This window comes from Oncorhynchus kisutch, linkage group LG15 (genome assembly GCF_002021735.2).
Source record: "Oncorhynchus kisutch isolate 150728-3 linkage group LG15, Okis_V2, whole genome shotgun sequence".
In the NCBI taxonomy this organism is placed as follows: domain Eukaryota; kingdom Metazoa; phylum Chordata; class Actinopteri; order Salmoniformes; family Salmonidae; genus Oncorhynchus; species Oncorhynchus kisutch.
Window position 1 is genome coordinate 76942892 of NC_034188.2, and position 16370 is coordinate 76959261.

General features: G+C 42.4%; 1 protein-coding gene across 2 annotated transcripts in view; it reads right to left on the reverse strand.

Moving 5' to 3' along the window:
- The window catches only part of slc36a4 (solute carrier family 36 member 4), a 231089-nt gene that overhangs the window by 133781 nt on the left and 80938 nt on the right, over positions 1–16370 (reverse strand). For both annotated transcript variants that reach the window (XM_031791123.1, XM_031791122.1), the window contains exon 12: positions 10822–10991. In XM_031791123.1, the coding sequence (XP_031646983.1) occupies positions 10822–10991 (170 nt within the window). The remainder of the gene's footprint in view (positions 1–10821; positions 10992–16370) is intronic.

Genomic DNA, 16370 nt, shown 5'->3' on the forward strand with positions numbered 1-16370 from the left:
GGGGGTTTGAACTTGCAACCTTCCGGTTACTAGTCCAACGCTCTAACCACTAGGCTACCCTGCCGCCCCAATGAAGCACAGTGACTCTTAGCCTATTGCAGTAAACAAAAAAGTTTAAAGGTAAGTAACTGAGGAAAGTCAGAGTAAAAATGACATCACCCCAACATTAACGCTCACATTCACAAATGTTCTACAACAGACACAATATCAAACTAAACAAAGTAAATTCCAGGCCCAGTTCACAACTCCTCTGAAACCATAACCCTCACTGTACTCTCACTGTAGAGTACTGGGTCAGACAGACAGTCCTTCGCAGCGGGAGTGAACTTTAAACCCCCCCCGTCCCTTTCGCTTTGCTCTGCTGTTCATTCACAGAGTAGATAAACTCTCTTTCGTATGCTCTTTTCATGCCAGCAACTCACTGCATCTCACCACTGAGTTGGCTTCTTGAAATGGGAGTGTGAGTGCATGCATGTCGACATCTGTGTGCGTGTGCATAAGTATGTGTGTGTGTGCATAAGTACATGTGTGTAGGGGGAGATAGTGACATCCAGAGAATGCGTTAGCAGGGGAGCCTGCGTCGCGTTGGAACTGGAGGCAGACGGAGAAAAGCAGCAAAATTAGCTGCAGAGCGGAGGTGGGTGTTTTCCATAAAGATTAGACGTGGCCGGATTAGTAATGTCTGTTTTCTATCAATTATGTTTGTTGCTGGGCACATTACTAAGAGCGGAGCCCAGACTTTGTGCTCTTCCATCGAGACGCCCACTTTTGTGTGTGTGTGTGTGTGTGTGTGTGTATACACACTGGAGTCAGAATGTCCAACTCACCTCTATGTTCAGACTCTGTTGAGGCAGACAGAAAAATAAACTCAAAGACACACTCAAAGACAGCCAAAGGTAGAGAAAGACAAACAGAGACTGAAAGACACCCAACGATAGAGAGGCACTCACTTACACAAAGACAGAGAACTTAGACAAAGAGTGATAAAAATACACACACAACTCATACCAAAGTACAGATACACACGCACATGAAACCACACGAGCACACACACACACAAGGTGAGCGCTACACACTGCCAAAAGAATCTGGAGTGTTGGTCCAAGCTAACTTCATAATCCCAAGAGGGGGCAAGAGAGAGAGAGACCTCACATCTAATCCCGGCCCATTATCATCATCCTCCCAGCAAACAATACATATTGTTAGCCCATACATCTGAGAGATTCCAAGGTACATGTAGTGAAATCTAATTCCAATATCGGAGGTTTGCAGGAGCAGTGAGATATCCCTTCTTCTAAGTTTCATTCTGGGGAAACTTACTAGAAACATCACGCATCTGGCATTTCTCGGAATCCTGATGTCATTAGACTGGCATACAGTAGCAGTCAAAAGTTTGGATACATCTACTCATTCAAGGTTTTAATGTACTTTTTCTATTTTCTACATTGTAGAAGAATAGTGAAGACATCAAAACTATGAAATAACACATATGGAATCATGTAGTAACCAAAAAAGTGTTAACAAATCAAAATATTATATATTTGAGATTCTTCAAAGTAGCCACCCGTTGCCCTGATGACAGCTTTGCCCAGTCTTAGCATTCTCTCAACCAGCTTCATGAAGAATGCTTTTCCAACAGTCTTGAAGCAGTTCCCATATATGTTGAGCAGTTGTTTGCTGCTTTTCCTTCACTCTGCAGTGCAACTCTTCCCAAACCATCTTAATTGTGTTGAGGTCGGTGATTGTGGAGGCCAGGTCATCTGATGCAGCACTCCATTGCTCTCCTTCTTGGTCAAATAGCCCTTACACAACCTGGCGGTGTGTTGGGTCATTGTCCTGTTGAAAAACAAATGATAGTGGGACTAAGAGTAAACCAGATGGGATGGTGTATCACTGCAGAATGTTATGGTAGCCATGCTGGTTAAGTGTGCCTTGAATTCTAAATCAATCACTGACAGTGTCACCAGTAAAGCACCCCCACAGCATCACACCTCCTCCTCCATGCTTCACGGTGGGAACCACACATGTGGAAATCATCCGTTCATCTACTCTGCATCTCACAAAGACAAGGCGGTTGGAACCAAAAATCTCAACTTTGGATTCATCAGACCAAAGGACAGATTTCCAATGGTCTAATATCCACTGCTCGTTGTTCTTGGCCCAAGCAAGTCTCTTCTTATTATTGCTGTCCTTTAGTAGTGGTTTCTTTGCAGCAATTTGACCATGAAGGCCCGATTCACATAGTCTCCTCTGAACAGTTGATGTTGAGATGTGTCTGTTACTTGAACTCTGTGAAGCATTTATTTGGGCTGCAATTTCTGAGGCTGGTAACACCAATTAACTTAACCTCTGCAGCAGAGGTAAGTAAATCTGGGTCTTCCTTTCCTGTGGCGGTCAACATGAGAGCCAGTTTCATGGGTCTGCCTACCCATGTCAGAGACGCAAACTCGGTCTCAACCTTTAAGTCTTTACTGAAGACTCATCTCTTCAGTGGGTCATATGATTGAGTGTAGTCTGGCCCAGGAGTGGGAAGGTGAACGGAAAGGCTCTGGAGCAACGAACCGCCCTTGCTGTCTCTGCCTGGCCGGTTCCCCTCTTTCCACTGGGATTCTCTGCCTCTAACCCTATTACAGGGGCTGAGTCACTGGCTTGCTGGGGCTCTCTCATGCCATCCCTGGAGGGGGTGCGTCACCTGAGTGGGTTGATTCACTGTTGTGGTCATCCTGTCTGGGTTGGCGCCCCCCCCTTGGGTTGTGCCGTGGCGGAGATCTTTGTGGGCTATACTCAGCCTTGTCTCAGGATGGTAAGTTGGTGGTTGAAGATATCCCTCTAGTGGTGTGGGGGCTGTGCTTTGGCAAAGTGGGTGGGGTTATATCCTTCCTGTTTGGCCCTGTCCGGGGGTGTCCTCGGATGGGGCCACAGTGTCTCCTGACCCCTCCTGTCTCAGCCTCCAGTATTTATGCTGCAGTAGTTTATGTGTCGGGGGGCTGGGGTCAGTTTGTTATATCTGGAGTACTTCTCCTGTCCTATTCGGTGTCCTGTGTGAATCTAAGTGTGCGTTCTCTAATTCTCTCCTTCTCTCTTTCTTTCTCTCTCTCGGAGGACCTGAGCCCTAGGACCATGCCCCAGGACTACCTGACATGATGACTCCTTGCTGTCCCCAGTCCACCTGGCCATGCTGCTGTTCCAGTTTCAACTGACCTGAGCCCTAGGACCATGCCCCAGGACTACCTGACATGATGACTCCTTGCTGTCCCCAGTCCACCTGGCCATGCTGCTGCTCCAGTTTCAACTTCCACCTGACTGTGCTGCTGCTCCAGTTTCAACTGTTCTGCCTTATTATTATTATTCGACCATGCTGGTCATTTATGAACATTTGAACATCTTGGCCATGTTCTGTTATAATCTCCACCCGGCACAGCCAGAAGAGGACTGGCCACCCCACATAGCCTGGTTCCTCTCTAGGTTTCTTCCTAGGTTTTGGCCTTTCTAGGGAGTTTTTCCTAGCCACCGTGCTTCTACACCTGCATTGCTTGCTGTTTGGGGTTTTAGGCTGGGTTTCTGTACAGCACTTTGAGATATCAGCTGATGTACGAAGGGCTATATAAATAAATTTGATTTGATTTGATTTGATTTCATCATAGAGCTTGATAGTTTTTGTGACTGCACTTGAAACTTCAAAATTCTTGAAATGTTCTGTATTGACTGACCTTCATATCGTAAAGTAATTATGGACTGTCGTTTCTCTTTGCTTGTTGAGCTGTTCTTGCCATAATATGGACTTGGTCTTTTAGCAAATAGGGCTATCTTCTGCATACCACACCTACTTTAGTTACAACACAAATGATTGGCTCAAATGTATTAAGGATAGAAATTCCACAAATTAACTTTTTACAAGGCACACCTGTTAATTGAAACCATTCCAGGTGACTACTGATTGAAGCTGGTTTAGAGAATGCCAAGAGTGTGCAAAGCTTACACTTAAACAACACAATGTAACTCCAAGTCAATCACACTTCTGTGAAATCAAACTGTCCACTTAGGAAGCAACACTGATTGGCAATCAATTTCACATGCTGTTGTGCAAATGGAATAGACAACACGTGGAAATTATAGGCAATTAGCAAGACACCCCCAATAAAGGAGTGGTTCTGCAGGTGATAACCACAGACCACTTCTCAGTTCCTATGCTTCCTGGCTGATGTTTTGGTCACTTTTGAATGCTGGCGGTGCTTTCACTCTAGTGATAGCATGAGACAGAGTCTACAACCCACACAAGTGGCACAGGTAGTGCAGCTCATCCAGGATGGCACATCAATGCGAGCTGTGGCAAGAAGGTTTGCTGTGTCTGTCAGCGTAGTGTCCAGAGCATGGAGGCGCTATATACAGTACTCTAACATCACCAAGAGGAGAACATCACTGTATATACAGTACTAACATCACCAAGAGGAGAACATCACTGTATATACAGTACTAACATCACCAAGAGGAGAACATCACTGTATATACACTACTCTAACATCACCAAGAGGAGAACATCACTGTATATACACTACTAACACCACCAAGAGGAGTCACTGAATATACCCTACACATATACAACATATGCAGACACCTTGATGTTCACTTTTGGCTTAATTCTATCTACCCGAGAACTGAACTAGCGAAGGTGGTATCTTAACATATTTCTACCCAGTACAGGCTGCTAAGCATATCTGGGCCCCAACCAGTTAGACCAGCATCATCAAATAGCAAAGATACGTATTTTTATTTTATTTTTTATTTTTTTCAACTAAAACCATGAGAGAGTAAAGTCATATTTACTATGTAACCAATTAGGACGCAAACACAAAGACAGACAGTAATACAGGTCAATGTAAGGGTTTTCTACAACAGTAATACAGGTCAATGTAAGGGTTTTCTACAACAGTAATACAGGTCAATGTAAGGGTTTTCTACAACAGTAATACAGGTCAATGTAAGGGTTTTCTACAACAGTAATACAGGTCAATGTAAGGGTTTTCTACAACAGTAATACAGTAGAATACCTGAAGCTGCACCTGGATATATGGTCCTACAGAGACAAACTGAGAAAAGTCTATAGTTATCTGTGAAACGCATTAATCATCAAACTACCTTAATAGTTCATTCAGGAAGGAAAGAAAGAAAACACTTCCCGTCCTTAAAACTTTATGTCATTTTCAGATGCTGTTTTAGCCTTAGAGATGAATTCAGTATTCTGTCAAAGATGTATTGCCAACTGAGGATTGGATAGGTGAAAGGACAGAACAGATAGAAAGATGCGTACATGAATGAATAGATGGATTGGGGGATGGTCACGTTCTGACCATAGTTCTTTTGTGTTTTCGTGTTGGTCAGGACGTGAGCTGAGTGGGCATTCTGTTGTGTGTCTAGTTTTCCCATTTCTATGTTTGGCCTGATATGGTTCTCAATCAGAGGCAGGTGTTAGTCATTGTCTCTGATTGGGAACCATATTTAGGTAGCCTGTTTTGTGTTGGGTTTTGTGGGTGGTTGTTTCCGGTCTTCTGTCTTTGTGTCTCTGCACCAGATAGGACTGTTTCGGTTTTTCACATTTGTTGTTTTGGTATTTTGTAGTGTTCACGTTTATTGTCTTTATTAAACATGTTGAACACTAACCACGCTGCGCTTTGGTCCGATCCTTCGTCCACAGAAGAAAACCATTACAGGGATGAACAAATGAAGGAATAGATGGACTGGGGGATGAACAAATGAAGGAATAGATGGATTGGGGGATAAACAAATGAAGGAATAGATGGACTGGGGGATGAACAAATGAATGAATAGATGGATTGGGGGGGAATGAACAAATGAATGGATGGATTGGGGGGAATGAACAAATGAATGGATGGGATTGGGGGATAAACAAATTAAGATTGGGGGATGAACAGACATTCTGTCTTCATGCCCAACCTCATGAATATCATAAATAAGGGTATGCATGAGCGACGGTGGTAAACTGATATATATATGTATTTATTATATAGATAGATACAGAAAAATATATATCAATGTATTTATTATATAGACATAGATAGGTCATATAGTATCTCTATGGTTTGTCTTAAAACCCATCCTTGAAAGAATTGAATCAGCCACTGAACCATGGAGCCACCCAGAAGTGATATATACAGTTGAAGTCAGAAGTGTATATACACCTTAACCAAATACATTTAAACTCCGTTTCATAATTCCTGACATATAATCCTAATAAAAATTCCCTGTCTTCGGTCAGTTAGGATCAGCACTTCATTTAAAGAATGTAAAATGTCAGAATAATAAGAGAGAATTATTTATTTCAGCTGTAATTTCTTTCATCACATTCCCAGTGGGTCAGAAGTTTACATACACTCAATTAGTATTTGGTAGCATTGCCTTTAAATAGTTTAACTTGGGTGAATTTTGGCCCATTCCTCCTGACAGAGCAGGTGTAACTGAGTCAGGTTTGTAGGCCTCTTTGCTCACACACACTTTTTCAGTTCTGCCAACAAATTTGATATAGGATTGAGGTCAGGGCCACTCCATTACCTTGACTTTGTTGTCCTTAAGCCATTTTGCCACAACTTTGAAAGTATGCTTGGGGTCAGCTTTAACTGAAGTCTTGAGATGTTGCTTCAATATATAAACATAATTTTCCTCCCTCATGAAGCCATCTATTTTGTGAAGTGCACCAGTCCCTCCTGCAGCAAAGCACCCCCACAACATGATGCTGCCACCCCTGTGTTTCACGTTTGGAATGGTGATCTTCGGCTTGCAAGCATCCCCCTTTTCCTACAAACATAACGATGGTCATTATGGCCAAACAGTTCTATTTCTGTTTCCTCAGACCAGAGGACATTTCTCCAAAAAGTACGATCTTTGTCCCCATCTGCAGTTGCGAACCGTAGTCTGGATTTTTATGGCCGTTTTGGAGCAGTGGCTTCTTCCTTTTACTGTGAATATAGATACTTTTGTACATGTTTCCTTTAGCATCTTCACAAGGTCCTTTGCTGTTGTTCATTTGCACTTTTTCATCTCTAGGAGACAGAACGAGTCTCCTTCCTGAGCGGTATGACGGCTGCGTGGTCCCATGGTGTTTATACTTGCGTACTATTGTTTGTACAGATGAACGTGGTACATTCAGGCGTTTGGAAATTGCTCCCAAGAATTAACCAGACTTGTGGAGGTCTACAATTCTTTTTCTGAGGTCTTGGCTGATTTCATTTGATTTTCCCATGTCAAGCGAAAACGCACTGAGTTTAAGGTAGGCCTTGAAATACAGCACAGTCAACTTAGTGTATGTAAATTTCTGACCCACTGGAATTGTGATACAGTGAATTATAAGTTAAATAATCTGTCAGTAAACAATTGTTGGAAAAATTACTTGTGTCATGCACAAAGTAGATGTCCTAACCGACTTGCCAAAACTATAGTTTGTGTATGTAACCTTCCGACTTCAACTGTATATATCACTTCTGGGTGGCTCCACGTTTCAGCGGCTGATTCAATTTATCCAAAGATGGGCATTAAGACAAAACAATAGAGATACTACATGACCTCAGAATTTCCCCTCCGTCAACATAAATTCATCAATTACTTTTTTAGAGTATATTTATAAACTCGACACTTTCAACGCAAGCTAATACATGTTAAGCTTCATAGTTGATGCTTGTGTTCATTGCATTAAGTTGTCACTAAATTTCACTTCCAACCTCCCTCTGGTCAAGGTTATGGTAGGTCTACCATGGGCAGCATTGTCTGTTCAGTCCTAGTCACCCAGCCAGTTCAGCACCATGGACAGGGTTATAGCTCATCACCTAGCCATTTCAGGACCATGGACAGGGCTCTAACTATTCACCCAGCCAGTTCAGGATCATGGACAGAGATCCAACTATTCACCCAGCCAATTCAGGACCATGGACACGGCTCAAACTGTTCACCCAGAGCGTTCAGCACCATGGACAGGGCTCTTGGTGACTACAAGGCAGAGTATGGAGTTGGTTAAAATAGAACTGGGCAAACAGGCCTCCCCCACATTGACAGTGTAGCATCCTATCCTAGCAGGCGCAGGCCCGACTGGCCACATTAGTTGGTATGTAGTGTCTGTTGACAGACAGACAGACATATCCTGAGGATCTGTTTCTAATGCTCTCCTCTTCCTCAGCAGTTTCCTCTTTTATGCAGTCATGCTATTCATTATTCTTCCATCCATTAGCCAGCTTTTAACTTAACTTTTTCCAATTAATCATTTCAGACAAGAGAGGAGGAAGCAAACTAACGGCATCAAAGTTTACTTTGAGATGAAGAGGAGGAAGCAAACTAACGGCATCCAAGTTAACTTTGAGATGAAGAGGGGGGAAACTAACAGCATCAGTGATAACTTTGAGATAAAGAGGAAAATTAACGGCATCAGTGATAACTTTGAGATGAAGAGGAGGAGGGAAACTAACGGCATCAGTGTTTACTTTGAGATAAGGAGGAGGGAAACTAACGGCATCAGTGTTTACTTTGAGATAAAGAGGAGGAGGGAAACTAACGGCATCAGTGTTTACTTTGAGATAAAGAGGAAAATGAACGGCATCAGTGTTTACTTTGAGATAAAGAGGGGAAGAGCTACATCTGTACCTCCCTGGGTTGGGTTCTCCCTGGGGTATCCCACTAGAACACCCAGTACGTACAGACACACACACACCATAAAAGTAATTGAAGAGTGCAACTCAGACACAGTGAGATAATTGAAAGCACCATGACAACCAACCATTCCGCAGTCAATCTTCTGCTAGTTCATTCATTCAACATCTGGGGGCTACCTGTCTGCCTGCCTGCATAGGGAAAAATATGTAAAAAGTCTTTCATGATTTTCAGCCAAAGAGATTCATTCCAGGTCCAATCAACTGAGACCACTCTCACATTGTAAATCAGACAGAGGAAACAGACAAGATTCTCAGATGTTTCTCACAACCCAGCTACATAGATACACAAGCAGTTGTGCTACCCACAAACTCCCTTGGGATAGTTTGTAGCAAATGTATAAAAGGCTAGGATCATCCCACTCACAGCTGTTATACGCCATCAGTACAACATAGATACAATGTAAGTACTCACAGGTCAGATAAACAAGCAGTCAGTAATTCAGTTCACCACACACACACACACACAGTTGAAGTCGGAAGTTTACATACACGTTAACCAAATACATGTAGTCAGTTTTTCACAATTCCTGACATTTAATCCTAGTAAAGATTCCCTGTCTTAGGTCAGTTAGGATCACCACTTTAAGAATGTGAAATGTCAAAATAATAGTAGAGAGAATGATTTATTTCATCCTTAGTTTATTTCATCACATTCAAAAGTGGGTCAGAGGTTTACATACACTCAATTAGTATTTGGTAGCATTGCCTTTAAATTGTTTAACTTGGGTCAAACATTTGGGTAGCCTTCCACAAGCTTCCCACAATAAGTTTGCAAGAACAAGAATTTTGGCCAATTCCTCCTGACAGAGCTGGTGTAACTGAGTCAGGTTTGTAGGCCTCCTTGCTCACACACGCTTTTTCAGTTCTGCTGAATTTGTCATTTCTATAGGATTGAGGTCAGGGCTTTGTGATGGCCACTCCATTACCTTGACTTTGTTGTCCTGAAGCCATTTTGCCACAACTTCGGAAGTATGCTTGGTGTCACTGTCCATTTGGAAGACCCATTTGCGACAAAGCTTTAACTTTCTGACTGATGTCTTGAGATTCAATATATCCACATCATTTTCCTGCCTCATGACGCCATCTATTTTGTGAAGTGAACCAGTCCCTCCTGCAGCAAAGCACCAACGCAACATGATGCTGCCACCCGCGTCTTCACGGTTGGGATGGTGTTCTTCGGCTTGCAAGCCTCCCCCTTTTCCTCCAAACATAACGATGGTCATTAATGGCCAAACAGTTATATTTTTGTTTCATCAGACCAGAGCACACTTCCCATTTCTCCCCATGTGCAGTTGCAAACCATATGGCTTTTTTAAGCCGGTTTTGGAGCAGTGGCTTCTTCCTTGCTGAGCGGCCTTTCTGGTTATGTCGATATAGGACTTGTTTTACAGTGGCTATAGATACTTCTGTACCTGTTTCCTAAAGCATCTTCACAAGGTCTGTTGCTGTTGTTCTGGGATTGATTTGCACTTTTCGCACCAAAGTACATCCATTTCTAGGAGACAGAACGCGTCTCCTTCCTGAGCGGTATGACTTGCATGCTATTGTTTGTACAGATGAACGTGGTACATTCAGGCGTTTGGAAATTGCTCCCAAGGATGAACCAGACTTTTTTCTGAGGTCTTGGCTGATTTCTTTTGATTTTCCCATGATATCAAGCAACAACAAAAAAGTCACTGAGTTTAAAAGTAGGCCTTGAAATACATCCACAAGTACACCTCCAATTGACTCAAATTATGTCAATTAGCCTATAAGAAGCTTCTAAAGCCATTACATAATTTTCTTTAATTTTCCAAGCTGTTTAAAGGCACAGTCAACTTAATGTATGTACACTTCTGACCCACTGGAATTGTGATACAGTGAATTATAAGTGAAATAATCTGTCTGTAAACAATTGTTGGAAAAATTACTTGTGTCATGCACAAAGTACATGTCCTAACTGGCCAAAACTATAGTTTGTTAAAAAGTCATTTGTGGAGTGGTTGAAAAGCGAGTTAATGACTCCAACCTAAGTGTATGTAAACTTCCGACTTCAACTGTGTGTACGTGTGCATATATACATATACACACGTACATATATACACACTATAGACAGAGAGACGGTACTCACAGGTCAGGCAGACGAGCAGGCCTCTGAGGATCATCTCACAGGGTGCCCTCCAGCTCTTCCTTAGCCTCGCTTGGACCGGGGGAATCATGATCTCCGCCGGGACGAAGAACTGGATGGCAAAGCTGACAAACACGCCGAAGGAGTACAGGATCTTCACCATCTGATTGGTCCTGCAGAGAGAAACACACACAGGGGAGATAAGAGTGAGAACTGCTTTGAACCAGTGGATTTGAAACAGAGCCTTGGAATAGAGGCCCAGACATGTTTTGACCACAGTCTCAGCTGTATTTATTCTACAGGTCCAGGTGTGTTTGGAATAGAGGCCCAGACATGTTTTGACCACAGTCTCAGCTGTATTTATTCTACAGGACCAGGTGTGTTTGGAATAGAGGCCCAGACATGTTTTGACCACAGTCTCAGCTGTATTTATTCTACAGGTCCAGGTGTGTTTGGAATAGAGGCCCAGACATGTTTTGACCACAGTCTCAGCTGTATTTATTCTACAGGACCAGGTGTGTTTGGAATAGAGGCCCAGACATGTTTTGACCACAGTCTCAGCTGTATTTATTCTACAGGTCCAGGTGTGTTTGGAATAGAGGCCCAGACATGTTTTGACCACAGTCTCAGCTGTATTTATTCTACAGGTCCAGGTGTGTTTGGAATAGAGGCCCAGACATGTTTTGACCACAGTCTCAGCTGTATTTATTCTACAGGTCCAGGTGTGTTTGGAATAGAGGCCCAGACATGTTTTGACCACAGTCTCAGCTGTATTTATTCTACAGGTCCAGGTGTGTTTGGAATAGAGGCCCAGACATGTTTTGACCGTAGACTCAGCTGTATTTATTCTACAGGTCCAGGTGTGTTTGGAATAGAGACCCAGACATGTTGAGACCACAGTCTCAGCTGTATTTATTCTACAGGTCCAGGTGTGTTTGGAATAGAGGCCCAGACATGTTTTGACCACAGTCTCAGCTGTATTTATTCTACAGGTCCAGGTGTGTTTGGAATAGAGGCCCAGACATGTTTTGACCACAGTCTCAGCTGTATTTATTCTACAGGTCCAGGTGTGTTTGGAATAGAGGCCCAGACATGTTTTGACCGTAGACTCAGCTGTATTTATTCTACAGGTCCAGGTGTGTTTGGAATTGAGGCACAGCCAAGTTTTGACCACAGTCTCAGCTGTATTTATTCTACAGGTCCAGGTGTGTTTGGAATAGAGGCCCAGACATGTTGAGACCGTAGTCTCAGCTGTATTTATTCTACAGGTCCAGGTGTGTTTGGAATAGAGGCCCAGACATGTTGAGACCGTAGTCTCAGCTGTATTTATTCTACAGGTCCAGGTGTGTTTGGAATTGAGGCACAGCCAAGTTTTGACCACAGTCTCAGCTGTATTTATTCTACAGGTCCAGGTGTGTTTGGAATAGAGGCCCAGCCATGTTGGACCAGGGACAGTGTTTAGTCTAACACCCCCCCCCCCCCCCAGAGGAATAGATCTGTGTGTGGTGTGATTAATCATGGGCCCACATTGTGGTTTCCTGTGAGTGAAGCAGGAGATTATGGGTTACGGCCACATCAGGCAACACTGACACCTTATGCTAAATCTCCCAGGTTACTACCAGCCATACACAGACAAGGAAGTCATCCAATCCAAACACTTTAATCCACGCAACCCGCCTTGCCTCGTGGCCAGGCCCACGCTACCAGATATCAAAAGGCACCTGCATCCCACGTTGTATGTTCCCCAGCACAACACTAGCAACTTAAGGTGTGTGTGAGTGTGTGTGTGTGTGTGTGTGTCAGACCTGCGTCCAAATACGTGTATCTGGTATTTAAAATGACTTTGTGTATTTTCTAATAAACAGCTGAAAACAAGTACTTTTATTTGAGTATTTGAATGGTTATTTGGAAAACACAAATAGTCTGGAAATCAAACACTTACACTACCGTTCAAAAGTTTGGGGTCACTTCGAAATGTCCTTGTTTTTGAAGGAAAAGCTCATTTTCTGTCCATTAAAATAACATCAAATTGATCAGAAAAACAGTGTAGACATTGCTAATGTTGTGAATGACTACAGTAGCTTGAAACGGCTGATTTTATATGGAATATCTACATAGGAGTATAGATGCCCATTATCAGCAGCCAACACTCCTGTGTTCCATTGGCATGTTGTGTTAGGTAATCCAAGTTAATAATTTTAAAAAGGCTAATTGATCATTAGAAAACCCTTTTTGAAATTATGTTAGCGCAGTTGAAAACTGTTGTTCTGATTAATTAAAGAAGCAATAAAACTAGCCTTCTTTAGACTAGTTGAGTATCTGGAGCATCAACATTTGTGGGTTCGATTACAGGCTCAAAATGGCCAGAAAAATATTCATTTATTTTGAAACTCGTCAGTCTATTCTTGTTCTGAGAAATGAAAGCTATTCCATGCGAGAAACTGCCAAGAAACTGAAGATCTCGTACAGCGCTGTGTACTACTCCCTTCACAGAACAGCGCAAACTGGCCCTAACTAGAATAGAAAGAGGAGTGGGGGGCCCTGGTGCACAACTGAGCAAGAGGACAAGTAAATTACTGTCCAGTTTGAGAAACAGACACCTCACAAGTCCTCAACTGGCAGCTTCATTAAATAGTACCCGCAAAACACCAGTCTCAACATCAACAGTGAAGAGGCGACTCTGGGATGCTGGCCTTCTAGGCAGAGTTGCAAAGAAAAAGCCTTATCTCAGACTGACCAATAAAAATCTAATATTAAGATGGTGGGAGATTTGTACAGGGTAAAATGAATCTTGAAGAAGGAAGGCTATCATTTTGCAAAGCCATGCCATTCCCTGTGGACGGAGCCAATTTCGTCCTACAACAGGACAATGACCCAAAGCACAGCTCCAAACCACGCAATAACGATTTAGGGAAGAAGCAGTCAGCTGGTATTCTGTCTATAATGGAGTGGCAGGCACAATCACCGGATCTCAACCCTATTGAGCTGTTGTGGGAGCATCTTGACCGTACTTTCCATGTATATTTCCAAATACATTAAAATATTAAACTAGCTGAATGAACACTTACTTGTATGAATGTATTTGAAAGTAAATTAGATATTTGAAATAGTATTTGAATCCAGGTCTCATCTGTGTGTGACAGGTGCTGGGAGCGTTTGTGTGATGAGACTGGAGACTTGCAAACGCACTCAACAGTTTGATATTCTGGCATCGGTTTGCATTTTAAATCACAAACATAAAAACGCCGACCGAACACACGATTTCTGTATATATAAAAAAATGAATAGCAGCACTATAAAAAAAATACATCTGCATTAAGCCATAAACAAATTATATGCATATTAAAAATGCATCTAAATATATTAACAAGATCTAGTCCCGAAAAAAAACATTATAGGGTCATTGGCAGACTAAGCTTTCTAATCTACTGTATATCCTGCAGTTGCATAACTCTTCCTGGCTGGCTGTGGAGTAGAGTAGGAACTAAGAATACAGTGGGCTCTGCTTCCCCAGTCAAGAACAACCACTTGTCATGGCCAGAGGCAAAAAAAGCAGATCAATCAGCTGGAAAACTGCAATAGTTTTCTCCTAGAGGTAACTATCACTGAGCTTATAAATGAACGGTGATGACGCGCCTGTGAGCCATCGCCACGTCGGAACATTTTCCTCTATTTCTCCTCACACAAATTGACTAATTGTCTTATTAGAATACCATTTTCCACCACGATGCTAGGGTGGTTAATGCTACTCCCGTACGTTGTGTACAGCATTCAGACATGGGTAAACAACAGACTGGTGCAACCTGATTGGCTAAACACTGTACACAATGTAGCACAAGCTACTGGGTTTTATTAAAGACAGTTTGCACATTTCCCCAGTTTTTACTTGGCTGAACTCCATTAAAGCTAGTTAAGGAGGAAACCAATGCCTTTGCAGCCTGAATTAAATATGTTTTATATACTCACCCAAGTGGTGCAGCGTTCTAAGGCAATGCCTCGCAGGCATCACTACAGACCCAGGTTCGATCCCTTGCTGTGTTACAGCCAGCCAATTGAAACCCATGAAGCGGCACACAACTGGCCCATCGTCGTCAAGGTTAGGGGAGATTTTGGCCGGCAGGGATGTCCTTGTCCCCTCGCGCTCTAACACTTGTGGTGGGCCGGGCGTCTTTGGTCGCCAGTTGTAAGGTGTTTTCTCCTACACATTGGTGCGCCTGGCTTCCGGGTTAAGCGAGCAGTCTGTCAACAAGCAGTGCAGTGTTGTGTTTCAGAGGACGCATGAATCTCGACCTTCGCCTCTCCTAAACACCAGAGTCTGATTATAATATAATTTATTTTGGGGTGTTTTGAAAAGTTAATTGTTGATGCTAATTATTCCTTTGTTTTCATCAGCGAGTTTAGTAGTGGCCATTGTAATATCAATAGTGGAGTAGTATTGCTATTCAAGATAATTTTCACTGTTCATTTAAGTATCCCTTCTCTTTCAGGGAGAGCTTCTTATCTACAGTGGTTTGTCCTTTAAAAGTTGCCACGTACTGCGGCACAGCTTGCATGGTGCCCCAGAATTCTACGGCACGTTATTTAAGTGTGAACCACTGGTACCAATAATGCTAGTTAGTGCTAGTTTGACCACCAGAGGGCATCTTTGAGAAGCATTTGATAGCCTTCAATAGTGGCTGTACTAGAGAATTTAACCTGTCTAGGATTGGGGTTCTGCTAGCGGGAGTACAGTACTGGGCTATTTAGCTAAAGAATCCCTGTCTAACCCCGTTCCACAAGCGGAACCCCTCACCAACAGCCAATGAAATTGTAGGGCGCAGGACTACATGTTACCCATTGTATGTATGTTTTGTTTGGTAAAGTTCATATTTATGTCCAAAAATCGTATTTTACATTGGCGTGTTACGTTCAGTAGTTCCAAAACATGCAGTGATATTGCAGAGAGCCACATGAATTCACAGAAATACTCATAATACATGTTGATGAAAATACAACTATTATACATGGAACTTTAGATACACTTCTCCTTAATGCAACCGCTGTCAGATTTTTTTTTTAACATTATGGAAAAAGCATCATCTGAGAACGGCGCTCAGAGCCCAAACCAGCCAGAGAAATATCTGCCATGTTGGGTAGTCAACATTATTCATAAATAGCATTATAAATATTCACTTACCTTTGATGATCTTCATCAGAATGCATTCCCAGGGATTACAGTTCCACAATAAATGCTTGTTTTGTTCGATAATGTCCATCATTTATGTCCAATAGCTTCTTTTGTTAGGGCGTTTGGTAACAAATCCAAAAGCGCGTTCTGGTCCATTCGGACAAAACATTCAAAAAGTTATATTACAGGTCAAAGATACTTGTCAAACTGTTAAGGGATTTTTTTTATCAATAATTACTAATTATGTATACATTTCAATCAGGACTGACTAATCAGAATACTATTATGTTACTGTATAGATGTATGAATTTTCTTTTAATCTTAGTACTGAATATAATGTGTGTAAATATAATCAAGAATTAGAACAATGACTGTCTGTTCCTTG